The sequence below is a fragment of the Asterias rubens genome, chromosome 18, assembly GCF_902459465.1.
Source record: "Asterias rubens chromosome 18, eAstRub1.3, whole genome shotgun sequence".
NCBI lineage: Eukaryota > Metazoa > Echinodermata > Asteroidea > Forcipulatida > Asteriidae > Asterias > Asterias rubens.
Window position 1 is genome coordinate 7,093,177 of NC_047079.1, and position 23,116 is coordinate 7,116,292.

The 23,116-nt window shown below is 39.7% G+C and overlaps 5 protein-coding genes across 7 annotated transcripts; 2 read left to right on the forward strand and 3 right to left on the reverse strand.

Annotated features, from left to right (window-relative positions):
• Positions 1-2,309: 2,309 nt before the first annotated feature.
• Positions 2,310-8,543, reverse strand: LOC117302510 (kelch-like protein 9). Of its 2 annotated transcripts, none has more exons than XM_033786473.1 (3): positions 8,324-8,543; positions 7,500-7,571; positions 2,310-6,635 (listed from the first exon to the last, which is right to left on the reverse strand). In XM_033786473.1, exon 3 carries the CDS (start codon positions 6,570-6,572, stop codon positions 4,677-4,679), a length of 1,896 nt encoding a protein of 631 aa, XP_033642364.1. In that variant the 5' UTR covers positions 6,573-6,635; positions 7,500-7,571; positions 8,324-8,543; the 3' UTR covers positions 2,310-4,676. The 2 variants fall into 2 exon arrangements, with proteins under 2 accessions (XP_033642364.1, XP_033642365.1); XM_033786474.1 differs by lacking the exon at positions 8,324-8,543 and adding an exon at positions 7,819-7,885.
• A 177-nt stretch (positions 8,544-8,720) lies between these two features.
• LOC117302354 (pre-mRNA-splicing factor SPF27-like) lies at positions 8,721-11,997 on the forward strand. The gene is made up of 7 exons (XM_033786269.1): positions 8,721-8,861; positions 9,447-9,610; positions 10,051-10,152; positions 10,487-10,546; positions 10,752-10,845; positions 10,961-10,998; positions 11,316-11,997. The coding sequence occupies exons 1-7, from the start codon at positions 8,787-8,789 to the stop codon at positions 11,611-11,613; spliced, it is 831 nt and encodes a 276-aa protein (XP_033642160.1). The 5' UTR covers positions 8,721-8,786; the 3' UTR covers positions 11,614-11,997.
• Positions 11,998-12,833: 836 nt separating this feature from the next.
• On the reverse strand, positions 12,834-18,241 carry LOC117302409 (sigma non-opioid intracellular receptor 1-like). 2 transcript variants are annotated; one of them, XM_033786347.1, is made up of 5 exons: positions 18,212-18,241; positions 15,117-15,389; positions 14,191-14,391; positions 13,714-13,806; positions 12,834-13,190 (listed from the first exon to the last, which is right to left on the reverse strand). In XM_033786347.1, exons 2-5 carry the CDS (start codon positions 15,259-15,261, stop codon positions 12,964-12,966), a joined length of 666 nt encoding a protein of 221 aa, XP_033642238.1. In that variant the 5' UTR covers positions 15,262-15,389; positions 18,212-18,241; the 3' UTR covers positions 12,834-12,963. The 2 variants fall into 2 exon arrangements, with proteins under 2 accessions (XP_033642238.1, XP_033642237.1); XM_033786346.1 differs by lacking the exon at positions 18,212-18,241 and adding an exon at positions 17,590-17,655.
• Positions 17,392-19,240, forward strand: LOC117302410. The gene is made up of 2 exons (XM_033786348.1): positions 17,392-17,536; positions 18,294-19,240. Exon 2 carries the CDS (start codon positions 18,308-18,310, stop codon positions 18,923-18,925), a length of 618 nt encoding a protein of 205 aa, XP_033642239.1. The 5' UTR covers positions 17,392-17,536; positions 18,294-18,307; the 3' UTR covers positions 18,926-19,240.
• A 758-nt stretch (positions 19,241-19,998) lies between these two features.
• LOC117302754 lies at positions 19,999-21,196 on the reverse strand. Its single transcript, XM_033786773.1, has one exon. The coding sequence runs from the start codon at positions 21,140-21,142 to the stop codon at positions 20,492-20,494; it is 651 nt and encodes a 216-aa protein (XP_033642664.1). The 5' UTR covers positions 21,143-21,196; the 3' UTR covers positions 19,999-20,491.
• Positions 21,197-23,116: the final 1,920 nt, after the last annotated feature.

The window sequence follows — 23,116 nt, forward strand, 5'->3', positions numbered from 1 at the left end:
GGTCAGTCTGAAAAACTGCCCCAGACGTTTAATGACAAAGGAAAGAATTAATTCATCTGTCATCAACTCGGCCTGTTTATTTGTGTCAACTTGTATTCTGGGGGGGGGGGGGCTCGAGATGTCAATTGTCTCTGTATTTTAGTCAATAATTGAAACTTACCTGGTATGTCTGTTGCCACCTAGCGTTCTAAAGAATTTACATTGTATGGGCCCATGAGAACAAGCATTTTTTGCTAAAGCACAAACAGAACTATGCTTAGAAGAACAAGGTTGTCGGCCAAAAGGTTGTTTTGAAACTGTCTTAGACTGGTATCATACTTATTTTCGTTAAGCAGAAAACCGCTCAGCAATGTTTTCTGCTAAAGCAGCTCTAGCTCTAATGATGTCTATGCACCTCTTAACATCGCTACTACACAAGCAAAAGTTCTCAAGACACCCTTTAAGAAAATAACGTAGATTTGTGAATAAGATTTGCTACGGGGGCCGGTACCATGCTTGCTTTTCCCAGGCACGGAGAGAGTGTGGCCGTGGGTCGCGGTTTCCAAATAATTAATTTGCAATTTGCTGAGAAATTGAACCTTTCCGTATTGCTTGGCGTGGCTTCCGTACGTCGGCTTAAGCTGAGGAAATTGCACGTCTCTCAACTTGAGGCAGGGGCTGTCAAACCTGAGAGAATGTGTGTTGACGGGAGGTGGAGGGGGGGAGGGGGTAGTTTCAAGGGGGATCGGTGTTCTAGGAAGAAGAAATAAAGTGGGCTTTTTCATGAATGTGAACTCTCCTGAAGACGAGCAGAGTATACTGTTCGAAACGTCGAGACCAGACCGGCTCTTTTCAGAGGCTACACTCCACCCAAAAGCGATGTTACTTCTTATTTTCAAAAACATGCAACACTTCAAACACCACTTAATTCGAATAGAATTTATTGGTTATTGCATGTAGCGTGCGAAGAAGACAGGAACGTGTTTAAAGAACAAGGGAATGACTAAACCTCTTCACGCAAGTAAGCCTAACCAATGTCAACCTCAAAGAAACTTTTAAAGAATAACCTGAAACTTAAATGCATACTACATTGTGTGCCAAATGCTCCAAGGAGATCTATAGCACGTGTTTTGCATCGTTATTTATACTTCGTTACATCTTACCATGACCTCACATGTCATGGCACACTTTCATCTTCTCCATCGCCAAAAAAATATTGGAAAATCACATAAACTACCCGGCGCCACTTAGGATCCGAAAAAAGGGAATTAGGAAACAATGGCAATTGTGTAAGACGAAGTGTTGAACATGTATTAGGGAACAAAAATAGACACCTTGACGTAGGTCTGGTGGGCTGTTCAATGTGTTACACAGGTAGGGCATCATATGAATTTCATATGAATTATGATATAATAAGGTTGTGGGTCAAGACAGGCGTGACCCCGGCAGATTTAATCACTGCTTCCTGGTGCCCCTTTTTTGCAATCTGAAATGTATTTTTATTCAATTTTTCGAGAGAGAAAATAGAATTAGCTTTTGCATTTTTTTTTCTTTTTTTCCAATAAGGACCTATGGTAGACCACCATTTTTCAAATTGTATTGTTGTTGTTGTTAAACTGGATTGGCACATTACTACACGACATGCCTTAGCTTTTTATTAAAAAACACAATCTTTTATTTTCTTTTTCCTTCTAGAAGAACATGGTGTGAACTTTGTAGCACTGACATATCCGCGATTAAGGTATCTTTCCTAGCATTGCTGCATATACATGTATGTATGTAGCTGTTATTTTGCTATTAAATTAAATGTTGTAGAAAGGAATTGTCACCAATGTCAGTGAAGCGTGCTGATATATGCAGCTCTAGAATTTCGCCTATTGTGTTTTCTGATTGTTCAATTTAAAAACAGTAGGCCTAATCCATGACTATTTCTATCTTTCTATTCTAGCTCCCAACCTGTTGATCAAGGTCTCCTTAGCTAGACATACGGCTGTGTGTTGGCAAGTATACTGGTAAAAATAGGTTAGTGTTTACTGTTGCCATGGAAATAATACAACAGGCAACTCCGGAACTCCACCACCATACAATACATGTACCTGTATGACCTTTTAACAATACACTACACTGGCACGAACAAAGTGGCGAATTCATCGCGTGCTATTTCGCAGCAAAGGGGAAAATGTCAAAGCTACCTTGAAAACAGGCCCCCGCAGGCAAAATATAAATCCATGTTACAATGGAAACCATGCCAAACAAGCCTTTCAGTAAACAACCACCATGAACCCGATGACAAATCATTCACTGTGATAGAATTATGTACAGCACTCAGCGAAATATGTAAATTTATTCAGTTTTTGATCACGGTTCTACTAAAAATGTTTTCCACATTTAACTACACGAGCAGCGGTTCAATATGATACTGTTTGAAAAGAAAACATAACATATTCTGATACATGTACATGATGATATAATATGTACAATTGAAATACATTTATTCAATTTAAAAAAGAAGAAGAAATTGCAGCATGAATGAAAACAGAAATGACACAAAAAGTATAATCACAATTGTCAAAAGTGCCACACAAATAATATACAATAATATAAAACATCTTCAATTATACACAACAATATCACAAAAACCCTGTATCAAATTAAAACACAAAAACATTCTAAAAATGCAAGTTAAAAAAATATCACCGGCTCAGCCCAAAATAGTGAGGGGTATTTCTATTTAAAAAATCAACATATTTAAATTGACATTGCTTTGGCTGGTGGTCCATATTTCCTAGAAGTGAACCAAAAATATCAATTTCCATTAGATACATGTATGCTGTGCGGATAAAAACTATTGCAGTGAATGTACTGTATATTATTGCGGTTTTCCCTAAATATTGCCAACAGAGACGTTTTGTCCTTGACAAAAATAGCCATGACACAATACAAAATCAATTTTCTCATTACGGCTATAGGCGTATTATTTCTTGCCTGGGGTAAGGGACATTATGTCTCCGGTGGGAAAACCCACGTTTTACGCCTACAGGTTCCTCCCAGTTTAATTTACATGTTTGTTGTCTGTCATGTTTGTGGGGCATTGTATGGGAAAAGGTATAAGTGTAGAAAATATTCAGTTTTCAGTTCCACCCTACTCATTACTTTTTTATATTCAGTTTTTGCTATAAACACATAGGGGTTGTGTAATATAAACACGCGAAAGGAACGTTGTATAAAGTTGTATTAAACTACAAGGCAATATACATATATATGATTGTGCAGCATGTGCCAGACCTGAGACTTATGCCCCCTACTAAAGCCTTGGTGCCCTTGAAATGCTTCAGTAGAAGTCAGTTAATACACTATCCCAATAGGGTGCCCTTTACCAAGGAGAAAATGCCTGGATGCCCTCGCTCTTTCAAAAACGAAGCATATATTATTGGCCTGGCATACAATCAGTCTACCAGTGATTAACGTTTTATGTTTCACACGCGACCAAAGTATAAATATTATTTTGAGTTACAAAAAAGGCACCTTATTGACCATAAAATAACTGCATCACTCAATACTAGACGTATGATTCCAATCTGTCTTTAAAGTATTTCCTGTTTCAAGTCAGTCCCAATACACAGTATATATCTACTCTGTAAACTGACCATTTTTGTTCATTGATGCTTTGATAAAGAAATACCAATTTTTATTTGAGTGGACAAGCCTAGAGTACATGTCTGGTGGTAATGCAATTGGTCAAAGTGTTACTTGAGATCTTCAAAATCAAAACACACCCAGTCTGTTAATCAGACACAGACACGCCCCTTAAAAGACACACCCTTGATTCCACAATCATGTAGATCTAACATTATATTTGGTAAGGAGAGATACATGTAGAAGTTCACATATAAAGCAATAATAATCACACCTCACTTTTAAACTTGTTGTTCTACTTCTCTGCAAAAAACATAATTTTAAATAAATTGTAATAATTTTGTTTCCTAACATATTGGTTTCAAACCTTCAGTTTTCCGCCTTGAAGGTTAAATAAATTTGGCTATTGTGAAGCCCAGAACACCCACAGCAATTGCCGTGGTGCTCTGTGCTTCTGCTGTGGTGCCCTTTGTAAAGTTCCAAATGCAAATTTACATTTTCCTTTATAGAGGTGCCCTTACCAGAGGGAAATTGCTTATAGCCCCTTCATGAGCAAAGTTAAAGGCCAGTGTACATTACTTATTCAGGCCTAGAATTTACCCAAATCATCAACAATCATTGTCCCACAATTTTGCGAGGTAGACCTTTGCAAAGTCTAAAGAGAAGAGAACATTGCCACGCCCCCTTCAAGAATGAAGTTGAAGGTCTGAAATCTCAAGACCAGTTTGAGATGATCAACACTCAACAGAAAGTTGAAGAATACTGTGGCTTTCCTGTTATGAAGTGGAATCTGCCTCGGCTACATGAAGGTAGGCCTATGCATTGCTGAATGCTATGAGGTGTTTTATTCATTTAATTGCACAAACCACCATGAAATCAAATATTTTGTACAAGCTTCAACTAAGACCTACTACTAAAGCTGCCCACAAACTAAAAAAACTAATAACTTGAGCATTTAAAAAAAAAGGCAGTACAAAATTCATTTTGTATTGCATACATTTGATCTCTATTTCCGAGTCTACATATTTGTTTAGATCTCAATTGTTGAGTTGTATTGAGTTTCAGTGTGAAAACTGCTGGCTAACTGAGGTGAAATTCGACAGAGACCCAGTTCCTTGGGAGGCAGTAGATTGACTATCAGACCCTGTAATGTTTATGAGGTTACTAGGGAGCGTCATTGCATAGCATGCCATACGCAATGCAGGCGCGGGTAGCTCCCCCACGACGTCCCATTCATCTTCAGCAACTGTATAGCAGTGAATGTCTTTTTCTCTATGTCGACTGCGTCCGTTGTAGCCACCTATGATGTAGATCCTCTGATTGTCTATGACGGCCGAGCCGGCCATACTAAGACCGGTCAGCATTGGGGAGAGGGGTGTCCACTGGTCATTTGAGGGATTGTAACGTTCAACACTCATCACATCCACTCTGTCACCATATGGGTTCAGATGGTTCCCACCCATGGCGAACATCTGATCACGGACGGCGCACAGCATGTGGAAACCTCGTTCTGCATTCATGGAGCACCGTTGCGTCCACTCGTTCCGTTGGGGACTGTATTCAAACACAGTCTTCCTGAAATTGTGATTTGCAAACCCACCAGAGATGTAAAGTTTATCACTGATGACGCAACAAGCATGAGCATACATGGATTCAGGGAGATGCTGGACATAAACCCAGGTATCATTGTTCGGATTGTAAGACTCCATCGAAGCAAGGGCGCCTTGCTCATTTTTACCTCCGATAGCAAAGAGTTTACCATCTAGAGCAGCAAGGCCGAAGAAAGCTCTTCGTTGCTGCATTGGGCACACCTGAAGCCAGTTGTTAAATCTTGGGTCGTAGCGATGGACAGTCCCAATACTTTCCTTCCCGTTTGAGGTCAGAGTCACTTGTCCTCCAGCAACATACAAGAAGTCATTCAAGACAGCAACACTGTGATCCACTCGTCGTAGAGGCATCGATGTTAGATGCTTTAGCTGACAATGAGGTTCGTCCAAAATCATAATATTGTTACTTACACACTTGTTGGCAAGCTCCCCACCAACAACTAGAATCACCTCGCTGGTGGAGCGCATTCTGGTCCGTGCCGACTGCATAAGATGTTGGCGTTGGGGTACAAGATGATAATTCAAGGCTTCTAGGAGAAATTCATGACACGTTGCATTCTCCATCATGAAGCTCTCCGACTGCACATGATCTACAAGCTCATTCGTTGAGATCAACGGGAATCGGATGTGCTTCATGAGACGAGGTGCAAACTGTTCCCTGGAGTTGCGAGAGTGGTTAATCCACTTGGCTGCCGCTCCAAACAACTCCATCTCAGTGCCTGACATCATGCGATCCTGCCGTATGAAATACGTGATTTGTTCCGGGGTCAGAGTTGGGAAATCTCTCGTCGTCGACACTTGGACGAAATTTGCTATCACAAAATCCTGCACCGATGAGAGCAGCATTGGAAAGTCATACTTCTCAGCGAGATGAAGTAACTCTACGCAATTCTGCAAACTGATTGTTGTGATGAGGTACTGTACGCAGTACTCGGTGACGCGCCTGAAACCAAGTTTAATAGCAGCGTACAGTGTCTTGCGGACATTCTCTATGTTCAACGTCAGCTGAGACGTGTATGCAAAATGAATTAGCATCTCAAGACCCAGTCTCGGTATGCTAGTACTGATCTGGATGTCCTTGATGTTCTCATTCTCTACAAACATCTTGTGGAAGAAATCACTACAAGATGCAAGGACGATGCGATGAATTGAGAAGTGATGCTCTCCACAAATGAGAGTTCCATCACACAACACTCGCTTCTTTAGCAATCCATCGAGTTGCTTCAGCATCTCACCGCCATGCTCTGCGCACTGGTAAACCCTCGTGGGTGGGGGCGCTGTGCTATTCCAGAAAGAGAAACTGCGTTCTAACGGACTGGTTGGAATTTGTGAAGAGACTTTTGAAGCCATGTTGATATATTATGTTGCCAATATGAGTTGTTGAACACTTCAGTAAGACCAAGAAAATCCAACCTTTTAAAAGAAAAATTGAATAACGCTTTAAAAAAAAATCAACAAAAACCATGACAAGGCACTTAGCTCTTCTTCATTCATTTCTTGTACTTTCTCTTGTGATTTCTCTGTCTTTTCATCTCTTTGCACTTTGACTGCTTCTGTTGTGCCAGGTTACCTGTTTATGCGTGTTGTGTTGTCATTTAGCCTTCGACAAAGACTCTGCTAGGGTCTAAACTATTTTGTTTGTAAAATTTGTTTTAACAAAAACTGTACTGAAGTAGGTCTACTAAAATTCAGATCATTTGTTCCCAAATAGTCTGTTTGCATTGATTTTAAACCTTTTTTATTAATACTACTAAAGTAAATTTGATGTTGGGCAGTGTATATTTTACCAGCACTGAGCCTGCACAGAGACTTTTTGAGGGGGAACTGAAAATTTCACAGCAAAGTCTGTTTTTGCGTCGTGTTAGTCGATGTGTCTTCGTAATAACGAGATGGGATTCAGACGATTCGGACTTTATATCACTTTCAAATTTCTTCAAGAGCCACAATTTTTTATTTTTTTATTAAAGTAATTTGTATCCATTTAAATTGTTTATGTTCTTATTTTTTAGAATGTTTTTGTTTTATTTATGGCGGCGAAATCAATTGCGCATAGCGCATGTTTCAGTAGATAATAGCGATTCCACTTGACCATGCAGTAGTGTTCGAAAATCCGTGAAATTTAATATATGCAACAGTGCATATAACATAGCGTCGGTAATTTTTGCAGCAAAGAGTGCAAAAAAAAAAAAAGATCTGTCGGCTTAAAAAAGCATTTAGTAAAATGTAGTAAACTCCTGAAATTACATGTTATCTGAAACATCAAACTTGAATACTTACAAAGCTTGATGTGCCTTCAGGTAGCTTGAAGACCACGAGGGAACGTTTTCCTAAAGCATCTCGATCAAATCTCTGAAACGAAAATTATTTACAAGTTAGTTACAATTTTAAATTGTATACTCAAGAACACACCAAATCAATGCCTGACCAATGCACAATATCGTGAAAACTGTGCCTCGATAACACAGATAAAAGTATTTGTTGATGATATTGGTAGACCTTGAGTGAATAAAACAGCAATTGAATTCATCATCTTTTCAAACAATTTTTGGAGGTATGATTAACCCTGTAATGATGATTGATAATGACATCTACTGACCATGACATTGAGAATCATTGACTCAATCAATTGACACAAGTTGAAAACGGACAACTGTCACACCATGGATGGATGTAAGAAGTCACACTGACTGACACTCTGAGTCTGACACTTTTATAATCTACTAAATTACCTCTGCATTATTAAATTGATTGAAAAGGCAAACCAAGGCAGGAGTACAGACCATTTTTTAAAACATAAATGATAAATTATTAATGTGACGGCCTCGACCTTGGATTGGTGGGCTTGTGTTGTGACGTCAAATTAATTCACACTATTGAATCACCTAACTACTACAACTGCACTCATTTGTCGTGTAGTAGACGCAAAACACCGTTGTTTTGTTAGTCATTCGAAACAGCACTGAACAGTAACCCGGCCGACATACACCTCTGGGCCCTTGCATACAATTTGGCATTACTCATCTATATTATGCAATTATAATAATTAAATTCAGTTATTTAATTTACCGCCCTTAACAAAACAAAACAGCGTGTGTACTCACGTTCAGTCACGCATCTCAAACAAGTGATTCACAGTTTGCCTTTTTAAAACCTGTCAGTTTTCACAACAGCGAAACAGGAACGAGCAAAAACAAAACAAAACAGATGTTACGAAAATGTTTTAATCTTGTTGTGCCAAACAAAACACGTCAATATATCGACGAAAATACAGTCTGGCAGTGAATGCATGCAGGGCGTCATTGGTTGTCGAAGGAACGTCGGGTTAACACCTTGACCTTTGACATTGTTTTCATTTTTTTTTTATTATTAACCTCGTTTTAATGGACTCAACTAGCTGCACACAGTTAACTTACACGGACGTGGCGGCGTTCAGTTGCTCATGAGGACGAGGTTGTTTACGCGTGGCTGTAGAAGTCTGGTATTTACTCATTTGCAGGGTAAAATGCTTGTTGAAAGTAAGTGGTATCAGACTACTTGTCGGAAAGAAAGAAAACAAAAATCAAAATGGCCGGTGAAGTTCTAGTTGACGCTCTGCCGTATCACGATAAAGGATACGACGAACCAGGAGAAAAAGAAGCGGTAATATTTCACATAATTATTTATAAAAGGAGTATATTATTGTACATTCTGCTCTGGATCTGTAAAGATTTATTCGTCCATTCGTTTGCTGTGTCGAAATATAGGTTTTGAGAGTTGTGTAGTTTAGGTATCCGTTATCCGTGTATTTTCGACACATGTCCGTTCAAAAAAAAAACACGGTGTATATTTTGCTGACACACTGTAGTGATTTTGGGGGGCATGTAATACTTCCCTTGTTTCTCTTTATAAAAACGCCAGAAATTGGTGTCGAGGTCGTACAATTTGTCCTCAAGTCAAGGGAGGAAAAAAAGAAAGAAAAATCCCTGTTGAGAATCAAACATAACTTAAGTGCGCATGGTCACTGCACTGGTGTGTGTCAATTGTAGCACAACGAATTAGTTTCCTCTCGGGGAGTCGGCCATCGTGATATGCAGATGGAAACCATGGTAGGGCCTACTAGGGCCCTCGCTATATTATAATTTCCCTGTTCAAAACAGAAGAAAGCAGGTAATGAAAGCAAGATGTTTATGAACAATGAAATCTGTAATCTGATTACAACCATGTCAATCCATTTCTTTGCCTCAGGCCTATGCCCTGGTCGAGGAAGAAACGAGACGTTATCGCCCAACAAAGAACTATCTGGAACATTTACCAGCCATTGATCATACACCGTTTGAAACCGACGTCCTTAAGAATGAGTTTGAGCGGATGGCATCTAGACTTCCTATGGACGTCCTCAGCATGAAAAGGTGATTTATCCCTGCACATCTTGGCTTTGATTTTCCACCAAGGCATTTGATTTGACGGTTTAATTTGTTTAAATATTGGGGAAAGTTTTGTTGATAAGATTTAGAGACAGCAAATATAGGGCTAGTGAGCTGAATTGGTGGAGCACTGGCGCGTCAATTAGGGCAGATATTTTACTGGACCAGAGTCAAAATGAGAGAACAAAATATCTACACACCTCAGCACTTATAAAGAGAAGTTTTTAAAAATTTGTTTTAAAAGTGTACCTTGATACTGGCCATGTTCATTTTTCAAAGGGCACTTCCATTAGAAACTCTTAAAGTCTATGGGACACTTTTTAAGGGCACCAAGGCTAATACCAGGGCAAAGATTGTCTTTGTGGCCTCTGTTTGATTCCATGACTGTATTAATTATCAAGCTTTTTGAATAATTATTGCTGCAGATATGAGCTACCCCCTCCACCTGCTGGTAGACAGAATGACGTACTCGCTTGGAATGAGTCCGTGGAGAACTCTATGGCCCAGCTAGAACATCAGTCCGAAAGGTGAGCCTCAACTAAGGGTGTTGAAGGATAGATAAACTATGCCAACCTGCAACATGATATCATGTGGTGAATGCATCTGGAAACGCAAGGTCAACCCTTCTACTGTCTGACCATTCAATATCATCTACTGCGGTTTTGAGTTATATTTAAACTATGCCAGCCTGTAATATGATAATAGGTTTCTTCTTGGTGGACTTGGTTCTTGTCATCCAACCAAGAATGTAAAGTGTGAAATATTATGAAGCATCGAAGTTTAGGGGGAATTGTTCCAATACCTTTTAAAAAGTATAATTGTAATCATGATTAAAATTTCTGACATCATTTTCTTTTTCAGAATTGCCAATTTGGAGCTCCTTTCAAAGTACGGCAGTTCAGCCTGGAGATTTTACAATGAGTAAGTTCCTATAATATGGCTGAATGTGACATAGCAACTGTCTCTGTAGTCTGAGGAAGTCAAATTTAAGAAGTGGTAACTGGTGACAAAGCAAGTCATTGTACCAGACTTCATTGCAACTGGATCACTGAATGCTTGCTATGCCTTTTTTATTTTAACTTCATCAATTTTATGACTTATACTGTTTTTGTATTGCATTTTTCAGTATTCTGGGGAAGATGGTCGAGCAAGGCCAGGATCAACTGACAAAAACTCGCAAACACATCCAGGAGCTGAACTGGCAAAGAAAGACAAAACAGGTACGGAATACAATCAACCTTCCTTATAAACAGCACTGTATCCCTTCTGATTGACAAATCTTGCGGTTGTTTCTGTTTTTAACGGTAATGTTTTGTGTCTTACGTTTGTTTTCAGAAAAGTGCTGGCGAAGCCTTGAGGAATCTTGAAGAAAGGTAAGTAAGAGAAAAGGTTTTCTCCTGAAGACAATCCGATCGAAACCTCTCATCCAGGAGATGTACAAGGTGTACCTTACAAGATGAGCAAAATGTTGTTTCTAAAGCCTGGTTCATACTTGAATTTTGACATCACGGGGCTTTTTTCGCTGCGAATGGTTCACATTAGTTGAGTACAGCTCTACTGTTGCGAGCTGTTCGTTGCAGGAAGTATGATCCAGGCTTTAAATTTGTTTTATGATTGAATACAAAACGTGATTGAAACAGAGTTTGCATCATTACAAGCTCTTTGTAATTGTAATTTTTGTTTGTTACAGTTGGACAGGCCTTGTTGGCAAGAACTATGAGATAGAGCGAGCCTGCCTAGAGCTGGAGCAAGAAGTGGAGAGACTGAGACAAGAGCAAATCATCAAACACGCCAAGGAGGAGTACAAGACGCAACAGATGCTGCAACATCCTCAAGAAGAAGATGAGGAGGAAAGAGTCAAAGCAGAGGAGGAGGAAGAGGAAGAAGAGGAGGAGGATAGTGATGAGAGTGGGGAGGAGGGAGGGGACGATGTGGAGAGATATCGGGTTGGGAGTCACTCCTCCTCGGAAGAAGAAGGGGACAGGTAGTTGCAACATCATCTTGAAGATGGGGGTTAAGATGTGAAATTATGGGTTTGGGTTTTGGGAGAGGATTCTGAATAAGGATAGAAGGATGTGGAGAGATATCGGGTTGGAAGTCACTCCTCGAGATGGAGAAGGGGACAGGTAGTTGCAAGATCATCTTGAAGTTGGGGGTTAAGAGGTGAAATTATGGGTTTGGGTTTTTAACTTCCCCAAAGTATTGTAAACTTTGTATGAAATGGAACCCAATGTAAAGATGGACCATGCTAAAGAAAAAACATTTATTCACTGAAACTTGCTCCTTTGCAAACCAACACTTCTCTCACTCAGCTTTTTGTATTTTTGTTTTGTTTTTACTGGTTTTCAATAAATTCATTTACATTTCATGAACATGTCATTGTATAAGTCTTTTCGCAGCTGTTGTTTTAACATGAAGGTTATTTTATTTAGCACCGGTAGAGGGCGCACTTCATTATTAACGGACGGCAGTAGTGGGTCTATTCCTAAAACATCTTTGCTGTTTCGAACGTCGTCACAAAGCAGTAATCATTTGAAACTTTTGATTTCCGCCACGTGGCTTTTGGTACGGACGTTACTGGAGCCAACATTGAGGTTTTAGAAAAAGACACCAAAATAATGAGCCACATTTGTACAAGTTCCTGGCCATTAATTATGTAAAAAGCTCCATGTACATTGGTGTTCTCTCGTATTTATCACGCGTCCAAAAACGAGGCTTGAGGTAACTTTAATCTGGCTCTGTGTTTATTTGTTTTGCTTGTTGCTTTTTGATTCATACAATCACACGTACAGATAAATAATGAATAATGGTCATTACAAAATGCATCAAAGAACAATGCAGTATGAATTGGAGTGACATCCATAGAACTACTAACATTTTAGAGCTATGTCTTTAAAGCCAGTGGACACTATTGGTAATTGTCAAAGACCAGTCTCTCAACATATGCATAAAATAACAAACCTGTGAAAATTTGAGCTCGATTGGTCGTCAGAGCTGCGAGATAACTATGAAAGGAAAAAACACCCTTGTCACACGAAGCTGTGTGCTTTCATATGCTTGATATCGAGACCTCAAATTCTAAACTTGAGGTCTCGAAATCAAATTCGTGGAAAATTACTTCTGTCTCGAAATAAAACTACTCCACTTCAGAGGGAGCTGTTTCTCACAATGTTTTGTACCATCAACCCCTCTTCATTACTAGTTACCAAGTGAGGGTTTATGCTGATAATTATTTTGAGTAATTACCAATAGTGTCCACTGCCTTTAAGGAACAGCCTCAATGATACTCATAACAAGAAAAGGTAAACCAAACAAAAGAAATAACCACATCGTGAAGATCAACTGCTCATTTCATTTACAAAACACAGCATTTCATTCGACAGAAATGTAATGTACATTCTGACGACTTTGACAATGCTCCATATATCCTGAGTACTTGAGATGGCGTCTGATAAAGCAAAAGGCATCGTGGATGGGATGAAACCTCGCCCGTATTCAACCATCCATGTTCCCTCGCTCCACTGCACCATTGTAACATCACCCCAGGCGTGAAGTATCGTGTCACCTGTTGAAATAGGAAACAAAATAGTTTTTGTTTCGGTCGCACAATTTCAAGAAATTCGATAGCATTGACGAGATATAATTAATTTCTGAATAAACTGATTCTTCAGACATGGAAATCATACTCTGTATTATAGAAACCGTGAAAAATGCATTTCAATAGGTAGCATTTTTTAGGTAATGCCGAAAAATGACACACCTGACTCATCCGTGCAAATATTCACGGGCTGCCCCTGGAATGGCGAAGTACTATCTCTAGACCAACATGGTGGCACTGCTATCAGTTAGTTTATCCCTCGGTACATGAACAGCATTTTGATATAAGCATTGCCAGTTGTCAAAGGACATGGCTTATTAACGTCATAAATGGACTCTTACACTTGAGGGTTTTAAAAGGACTGACAGTTAAACAACGATTTTGTCAGTTCTGTGCTACCCCCCCCCCCACCCCCAAACAAAAAGGGTCGGCCCTAAAGACCTGAAGGGTGAAGGAAATTGAATGACATTTGTGATTGAGTTTTACTTACCTGGGATAAAGACTTGGCTTTGTGTTGTCCCTTCCGTCCATTGCCTGAAAGTGCCGGTCATGACAGTGTCGGATATATTGGCCCAGTACCGTCCTAGTAAAAAAAAAAACAACCCCAAAACAAATAAAAATGGAATTTTAAATGATGCATGCGGTTGACACTACATCTTGGGTTCTGAGCGGACCCCCTTCCACTCCCCAGCCTACCAAGCTAACGGGTGATGTCTCATTGACTGGAATAAGTATTGTCGTCTAGTTTCTGAAACACAATGAATTTCTGCATGATTCATAATCATAGACGTTAAACCAATGTTTGTAGGAGAGAGATTGGCCGTTACTATAACTTTGAGTATACACCCTTGTGGGAGTTTGCGGAGTTCCATTGACGGGAAAATCGTCTTAATCAAAAACACAAGCAAAACAAAAAAACTAGAGACTCAATCAACCCTTGACCCCACATGACCCCATATCAACCCACCTGAATGTCCCACTGTATCAACAGCTGTCCCAAAGAACGTCACATACTCCGTGACGGAGGCATGGATCATGCGCATCGCACCTTTCCATCCTCCTGCGCATACAAACATCCACTCGGTATCCTCTGGTGGTAAGATGTGACCCGGAAACATCTTCATGAGGTCAGAGTAGACTCTGTCAAAAGCCTCCTCGTGGGGCAGTCCTGTGAGAGAGAAGCAAAATATTATCACAATTTTTTTCCCATTTTTTCCCAATCTACTGTTTTATTCTTATTTCCGTTCGGGATGGATAGCTCAGCTGGTAGAGCGCCGGCACGTTAATCCGGAGGTCTTTGGTTCGAGTCCAACAGCATCTAGTCAATTTGTCATCATTCAACCCCCAAACCATTTAAAATTTTAATCACTTTACTAGCCAAGAATGGAGAGAAGACAAGGAAGTTTTAGTTTTATTGGATGTGGGAGGAAAACCCAAGACATTATGATGAAAACCCACGCAGTCAGGTAGGGACTGACAACCCAATTCACGTAGTGCCCCTGGTGGGATTTGTACCGGGGCCCCAGAGTTTGAAGGCAAGGCAAGACACCACTACGCCAATCCAACCGCCCTCTTTTCAGCTGCCACACCCAGACGTGTGTATTGAAAAAGTTGCGACATGGAGGGAGCAGTTTGAACCACGTGACCAGTGCACTGGTCACGTGGTTACTGGACGTATCAGAACCCATTGTGCAGTCTAGTCTAGCGTTATAGTTTTGCTGAAAATGACTGGGAAAACCTTTACAATAATTTTATTTTTATTTAAATGATTTATAAACAAACTTATTTGCCTGACGTGTCGACCATGCCAGAGTCTTTCTCAAAGGCTAACACTTATATACACTTTAGAACAAAAAAAACAAATTATTTTAGGTAAGATGATAACAATCTTACCAACATATTTTTCAGCAATCTGTGCAACAATCTTGTCATCAAGGAGGTAGGTTTTATTGTTGAGCCAGTGATGTATAACCATTATACTAAGACCTATGGCGATGGTCAAAATCACGGCAAATCGAACGACAGATTTGAAGTTCATTCTCTCAGGATGGCGTCTTCCAATTCAAGCAGGGGAAGAAATAATCTTGAGAGATCCGGTCCAAGTCACTCACCGACTCAATATAATCGTGAAACAACACTTCTTAAAAAACACTCCGTGACGCTTATCTGAAATGAAGCAATATTGTGTTAGTGAGATTTTGTGTTAAATGACAATACATGGATGATCCAGCGAGTCATATTAATGGCATTGATTCTGTTTGTATACGACTTTGCGTTTGCACTATAGGCTGGGGGTATTACGGCTCTATTTTAAGGTGCTGGTATACCCGCACTTGTTTGATGGAAAATCTCTGGGAGTGAAATCGAGTTTGTTTATCACATCGATGGTTAGCATGATTTATCTTCTAATTTGTGTGTTTCAAGGGATGTTGACAAATTTTTACAATATATTATTTGCAAAACTGTCATAAAATGAGACCACTTTGTATGTTTGTTCAAACGCACTGTTCGAAACATCCAACCCTTATCCCTTAAACATACTTTTAACAATATACCTACACCAATGTGTGAAAAGCACGGTACACTCCAGTCGTTTTGACAACAATCATAGAAATTATTATTAAAAATATTAACTATTATACATGATTATCATAAACAAAATGCAATTGCTTCAACTTCGTAGATTGTACTTTGATCATCAGCAGCGTAAGGGGAGGGACGGTCGGACCCCCCCCCCCCGCTCATAATGCTTGCCCCCCCCCCCCCCCCCATCAACACTGACCGAATACAACTTCACTGCAGGACCCATAATGAAGCACATAACATAAAAAGTAACATGGATGATAATCACTTACCAACAATTGGAGTTTTCTCAATCAATGTTCGGTTAAACCGTTGCTTCTTACCCGTTGCCGTACCTACATACTTACACATGAGCTCTCTACACTGACCCTATGTATAGCGTAAAAACTGCATTCATTGCGATAATGTTGTTTGCTAGTTTTACCAATAAAACAATGTCTATTTGTAGTTTGAGCTGGGCTATTGTTAGATTGAAATTAATTACATCGGTATATACACGCTATCGAGATACCTCGTCAAATCAAAGTGCAAAGTTTCAAGGACGGGCAACTGAAACTTTTAAGCAAATTGGCCGTGCTTACAAGGTCTTATTGACAGCTTACTAATAGGTCTTTGTGATCACGGAATAACAACGTGTACCAAAACCTCAGGATGATCCCTGACCCCAAGACGGTGTTTGCACCAGATAAAGACGGAGAGTTTGGATGGGGCCTCAACCCCCTAAAGCTCCCCCCCTCTCCAAATTGACACCACTCGTAGAGCCAAACTCAGCTTCGTACAATGGGACAATTTGTTTTTCCAATGCTCGCAATTCGTCTCCGCCTCCCGATCCTGGGCAGGTAGGTCGGCGTAATTCGGAAACAATTTTGAGAAAAGCAAGGAGGCCTTCAGAAAGTTGTTTTGTCATGCAGCGGGATGAAAGTGTAAAAAGAGGCCGGGATAGGAATTTACACACATACAATTATATTATGCCTTTAGAAAATTGAGAAGGAAACATGCTCTCGGCTAATTAAGAAATGATCTTTTGAAGAAACCAAATTTTTCGAGCTGGACTGTTTTGCTTCAATATTCTGATAACCCCCTCCCAAAAACATCCCTAACCACGCCCATCATCAATGTAATGCGTCCTGTATCTGGAGGTCGTAATTTAAGAACCGATAGCAATTTTCAATGTTCAATTGAATATAAATAGATTTTTACAAAATTATGGATTAATTTCTGTTCCACTTATCCGAATTGGTTAAATATTTTGACAAAACAAAGTCATTAGACCTACTGTCCTGGTGTACATACTAAATCTGAATTTTTCAAATGAAATTTGTCTTGCATTTTGTTATTAATTTGACGACACACCTCTATGTCACTGTCCATAAACAAAATAGTATTGTACTCGTTTGCCAAAATCAACTTCTAACCTCTAAACCAGTAACTCAATACATGTATTTTGTTTACATCGTTGCCCAGTTGTTACTCAGTCACCTGACTGCTCAGGGATAAATATTAAAGCTACTGTGCAGCAAAAACGGTCGATATAATGACCTACTATTTGCATAACAATCGGGGGAACTGGCATTGTAATGTCACAACCCCAGTGGTCCTGCAACAGTATCTATTCAAGCACTTTTCCCCTTCACTGCTCACGTCAACCCGGAAACAAAAATGGCCGCCAAGAGAAGATGATCGAGTGTTTACGCTGTCTCATTTTTAAGATTTGTCTGAAAGATTTAAAGGTAAGATTTACTTTCCCCTCATAGTTTAATTTAAAATAATTGTTAGTGCTTACCGACTCCAATGATGGTGTCAAGCTTTAGAGGTGGGGGTGACGGGAGATAGCATGCGCAGGGTCGCCCATCCAGTGCCGACTTCTCGCCGCATCCACCATGTTCCAGGCTTGGGTGAGACTTGAACCACACTGGATTGGGACTGAGGGTGTCCCTCTTAATGTACCAATGCATCTTCCTCCGTGCTTTTAAAACACAATCGTTTCTCTTGTTCAAAAGTACCCCCTAAAACCCTTTGTCTAAAAATTCCTCAGATTCCTAGAGAACACAGTGAAGGTGAATACACAATGGGGGGGGGGACAACCATTTAGGTAGAGAAATAGACAATATTATATTATTTGGTTTGCCGTAACACCATGTGTATACTCTACTTGCCATGTACAGTTTATTCTTGTAGAGAATTGCTTTCTTCATTCTACTGAGACTTCTCGGTTCGAACTGTCCTGCTTTTTAACTACTAGGAGGAAGTTCTTTTCAGAACTGAGAAGTCTCCCGAACATCCGATAAATTTACTCCGCGGTAGTTAAATAAAGAAAGACAGTTCTCTAAGAACAAACTCTACCTGGCAAGTAGATACACACGTGGTGTTACCGCAAACCAATTACATGTATATTGAAACCTCACCACGCATTGCCTCAAAAACATCCCATTTAGCACTAAATTGTGAAACTAAACAAAATTCATCTTTTTCGGTTACATAACGCAGGTATAATAGTAACCATGGCAACTGGAAGGCTTTCACAAAACACCCGCTCCAATGGGTTGTTGATCCTGGTCTTATCAACTGTGATCACCATGAGCTCAGCACTGGAATATGCTTCGAATCTCACAGTTTCTTCCAAGACGGCCAACACCGCGACTCTTACCTGGACATCAGCAGCCAGTGGTGGTAATGCCTCAAGCTACATCGTCTCTGTTGTCTTAGACACCAGCGTTCTCGAGAATGTGACCATCTCGACCATAGCTACTAACACGCACACAATCACCGGGCTGACCTACTCGACCTTCTACACCGTGCTGGTGTACACCTACGATTCGACCGGGCAGAGCACTGGGGAAGCAACCTCTGTTTCCTTCTGGACTAAATACACCTCATGGAACACGAAGTTCATCGGAGCGTTGGGTGTGATTGGCTTCATCATTGTCACTTTATTGACGATGATAATCTTGAAGAGTAAGTGCCTCCCTCCCGATCCGAAGCCTATGGTTATGGATGATGAGAAGCTTGTGGTGGATGGGGAAGGTGTTAATGATGAACTACCCAGCGAGGAGGGTAACAAAGAGGACAAGGAGCAGCCGAAAAGTCCGATCAAAGACAGAGATATAGCAATATTCTAAAATGAAAATCAATTATCCATGTGTAAAGTTTGTGGACTCCTTTTTTTTTGCAGTGAACTGATAAAGTTTTAAGTTCGGGTGATAGTTGTTTTAAACTTTATTTAGGTCCTTTTAGCATCCATGGCTTCGGCTCCAGAGTCGGCTCAGGCTAGGTTAGCCCCGCGGTTGTTTTGACAATTTATTGTGCGTCCTTTGCGTACGTGCTCAGGACATCAGACGAGAAGACGGAGCCCGAAGCCGAATCCAAAGCCGAAACCGTGGTTTCGAAAAGGGCCTTACAGAGAATGTCTCCAAATTGATTGTATATAAAGTCCACTGCAGCCTATTAAACCTTGTACCGGTATGTCTTGAGAAAACCTTGTTTGTATTGAAGTATAATTGGAATTGCACTGTAACCTATTTCACCACTTTAAATTAATGTAGTGTGGAGTCCAATACGTCAGTCTTGAGTCAAACACCGATTGCAAAAACCAATTAGGGCACCATCTTCAAGTTCTGTTTTATGTAACAAGCAAACTTAATAATTTTTCTGATTTTACTTCAAAGGGTATAGATTGTGGTTGACAAAAACTACATGGTGTACGTGTTTAATGAGTTACTGGCCTGACGCTTTGACCATACTAGCTACGTGAGAAGAACTGAAGTTATAAATCATGCATTCAATTCAAAAAGGATTTCAATTTTGTTGTCGCCACAATATTTAGCGAACCATAAATCATACACAATAATTCACAAGAAAATCTATGTTTGGAAGGTAACAGACAGCACACAATGGAACCGAATTTAATAGTGACAATAGTTGAAGTTACTATATCCATGCGCTGATGATGATCAAAAGGATAACAGTTTGTTGTCGCTTCAACTACCCACTTGAATTCAACGAACCACGAATCTATGCACAATAATATAATATTCAAAAGAATATCAATACATGTACATAGATTTTGTTGATGCATAAAATGATGTCCCATCTCTTTGATTTTCGTGTGTTTTTGCTAGTTTCCTCGCCTCCAAACCAAAGTGACTACATGAACACAAATTCTCTAATGGATAACAATGCATATCAAAAAATATAGTCTCTGTGTCATTGTTCATGAGTATGAATTTATTTTACTACAAAAAACTTTCTACTATTTTAACCTAACTATACGATATAAATAAATGTGTTTGTTTATGCAGCCATTAAACCGTGTCAAGTACTGATAACATGCACTGCGTATCAGATACAATCGTGTGCGTGTACATGTATTAGTCAGAAGCTATAGCGAAATTTAGCCAAAATGTATGTGACGAAAAGTTTTCAAGCCGCTCTGTAAAAAGATAATAATGGGTAAATCTTAAAACAACTTTTTAATAACAAGTTCCAAAGTACTTTTAAATCTCAGCCTAAAATGCATTTTGCTGTCTCAGACCTTTTCTCGTGCATTTTTAATTTGATCATCTTTATCCATGTTTATGCAACATACAGCAAGCAACTTTCTCTTTTTAGTTCTGGCTTTGGAAGTACCATTGCACAGAAGTATCAGTGTTTATGTTTACACACTTGTTGAGCCAATATTTGTTTGCTTAAATATTATTTGACAAATCTGCGTCCATTGGTTGGGGCTCCTCACCATCTGGCTCATCGTAGGGGGCGCTAGAGATGGGTCTACCAGAGGCATTCTTCTTCTTTCGGGCCTTGCCTTTCTTCTTTGAGTGTCTCTGGAAGGTCTGCCAGCCTTGCTCAAGGAGCTCCGTTCGCTTGTAGGCCAACACCCTGTTTCGACTCTTTGAGACCACGAAATCCAAAATGGCGAACGTCACCAAGCAGATAAGGAGGAATAAGCCCGCTACGATGGCAAGAGATGTCGTTGAACCCATAGGTGTTGAGAACTGAGCACAGCCAACTTCCGGTACTTCCGGTGCAGGGACAAGGGTCGCCACGCATGCGTTGTAGCCTCTCAAGTCGTCCAAATCTGGCAGGCTGTACATTCTCGATGAAACATTGTGAATGTCTTCAATCATGTTCATTGCAAAGTCACCTGAGTTGGTGAGACTAAATCCAGTCAGATTAGAGGATTGCGGGATGCCCAATTCCCACCGTATGGTGGCGCTATACGCTGTGATGTTAACAACGGTTACTGTTAAGGCGGAGTGTACAGTACGGAAGCTCAGAGAGGTCATGAGTATCGTTAGCTGCACGGCATAGTATGCACAGAAGGTCACGGCAGACGCCATGATTGCCAAGTTTGGATTGTCCGCTAATGGCCACCGTCCCTGTCCACTTAAAGTACTCTTAAAGTTCTGTAAAAAAAAAATAATAAAAAAAATTGAACAACAAATAATTATGTTTGCCAATAACTGTGAATTATGTGCTATTTTCACGATACTCTTAATTTCGTGCTTTTACACAAGATTTCTTGGAATTTAGATTTTTATATTGTATCGGTAACTTACGATTTGTTTAATCTTTGACCTTTAGAGCTTCAGCCCAAAAGTAAAACCCCACAAGTAACCAAAAGCTCTCTCGATGGACACTGACTACGTAGTATGTAGCGAGCACACTTATGCAAATTCCAATCGTGCATTTATCATTTATACGAATTCAATCTTTGTTATTAAAAAAGAAAAAAAGAAAGAAAAAAAAATCTTTACACCACATCAGAGTGTAAAACACACTCTTTTGTTATTTCAAAATCCTTGGTTCAGAACTGTCCATGCTTCAGTGCATGCATAGTACGGCTCAATGTCAACTTTAAATGATACATGCAGGCGTGTATGAAACACACTGTACGTGTAGGCGTGTGAGTACAATGCGAGAAGTCAACTGTGAATAACTGAATGGCAACGCATTTAATCTTGCGACAAATGTTTTGTTACTCTAGTTTTGTTACTCTAGTCAAGGTGACATTTTAATACGATTTCTGCATGACTAGCATTGTCATGGCGAATCACTTTGTGTATTTTTCTTAACACTTGTTTCGTATTGTAATTTCAGTTTAACAATTATTGACATGAGTAGTAGCCTATTTAAACCTTTGTTTGCCATCCTCGTATATATAGAGAAGGTCGAATTAAACTTTGGGATCATGAAGGTTCGGGGGGGGGGGACACTGCCACCTTCCGTTAAACTGGTGTCAAATGCCATTGTATATGCGAGTTTTGTCAACATCCAATAAAAATATCCAAGGATGTCACATTTTCTACGCAGGTTGTTCAGTCCTACAATTTGATGACATCTACAAGAAAGTCATTGAATTTACTTTTTGAGATGCGCAAACAAATCCGTTGTTGTTGTGGTTCGTATGTTTCAATTTTCTCTCTGAAAGAGTATAAAATCAAAAGACAGGTTCAATCATCAAATGTGAGTTTCAGGCTTAACATTTCCCCTGCTTTCACAAGTACAGCGCATCATAGGGACATCACACGGTGATAATATGTGCTATATAAGAATGGTTTTATTATTAGTACTACGTTCTATTGGATAATGAGGGCATTGTCATGTCGATCATAGAGACCCTAATTTCCATGTTATTTTAATGATGATATGAATATGCATGAACTGAGTGTAGTTTCCTGTCTTTTGCAATTTGAAGTCCTAATGCGGACTGGATAACGGAAACGTGCGGCCTGAAGGAAAACAACTCGAAATGGCAAACCACACTGTGTTTTATTTAGATCAGCAATTTCCCTGTTTCGATTTGGGCTGACGAAACACATAGCTCACCAAATGAATGTAAAACACCAACCGAGACTTGAAACCCTTCAGTTTCATGTATTCTTATGATTAAAATCATGACATATCGCAGAGGGTAAACAGTAGAGGGCGTGTCCGAATGTACGACCTTTATCCTTTTAAAATATGATTAAAATCATGAAATAATATCACACAGAGGGTAAACAGTAGAGGGCGTTTCCAAATGTACGACCTTTAGCCTTTTAAAATATTAAGTTAAAGGCAGTGGACACTATTGGTAATTGTCAAAGACTAGCCTTCACAGTTGGTGTATCTCAACATATGCATAAAATAACAAACGTTTGAAAATTTGAGCTCAATCAGCCATCGAACTTGCGAGATAATAATGAAAGACAAAAACACCCTTGTCACACAAAGTTGTGTGTGTTTAGATGGTTGATTTCGAGACCTCAGGTTCTAAATCTGAGGTCTCGAAATCAAATTCGTGGAAAACTACTTCTTTCTCAAAAACTATG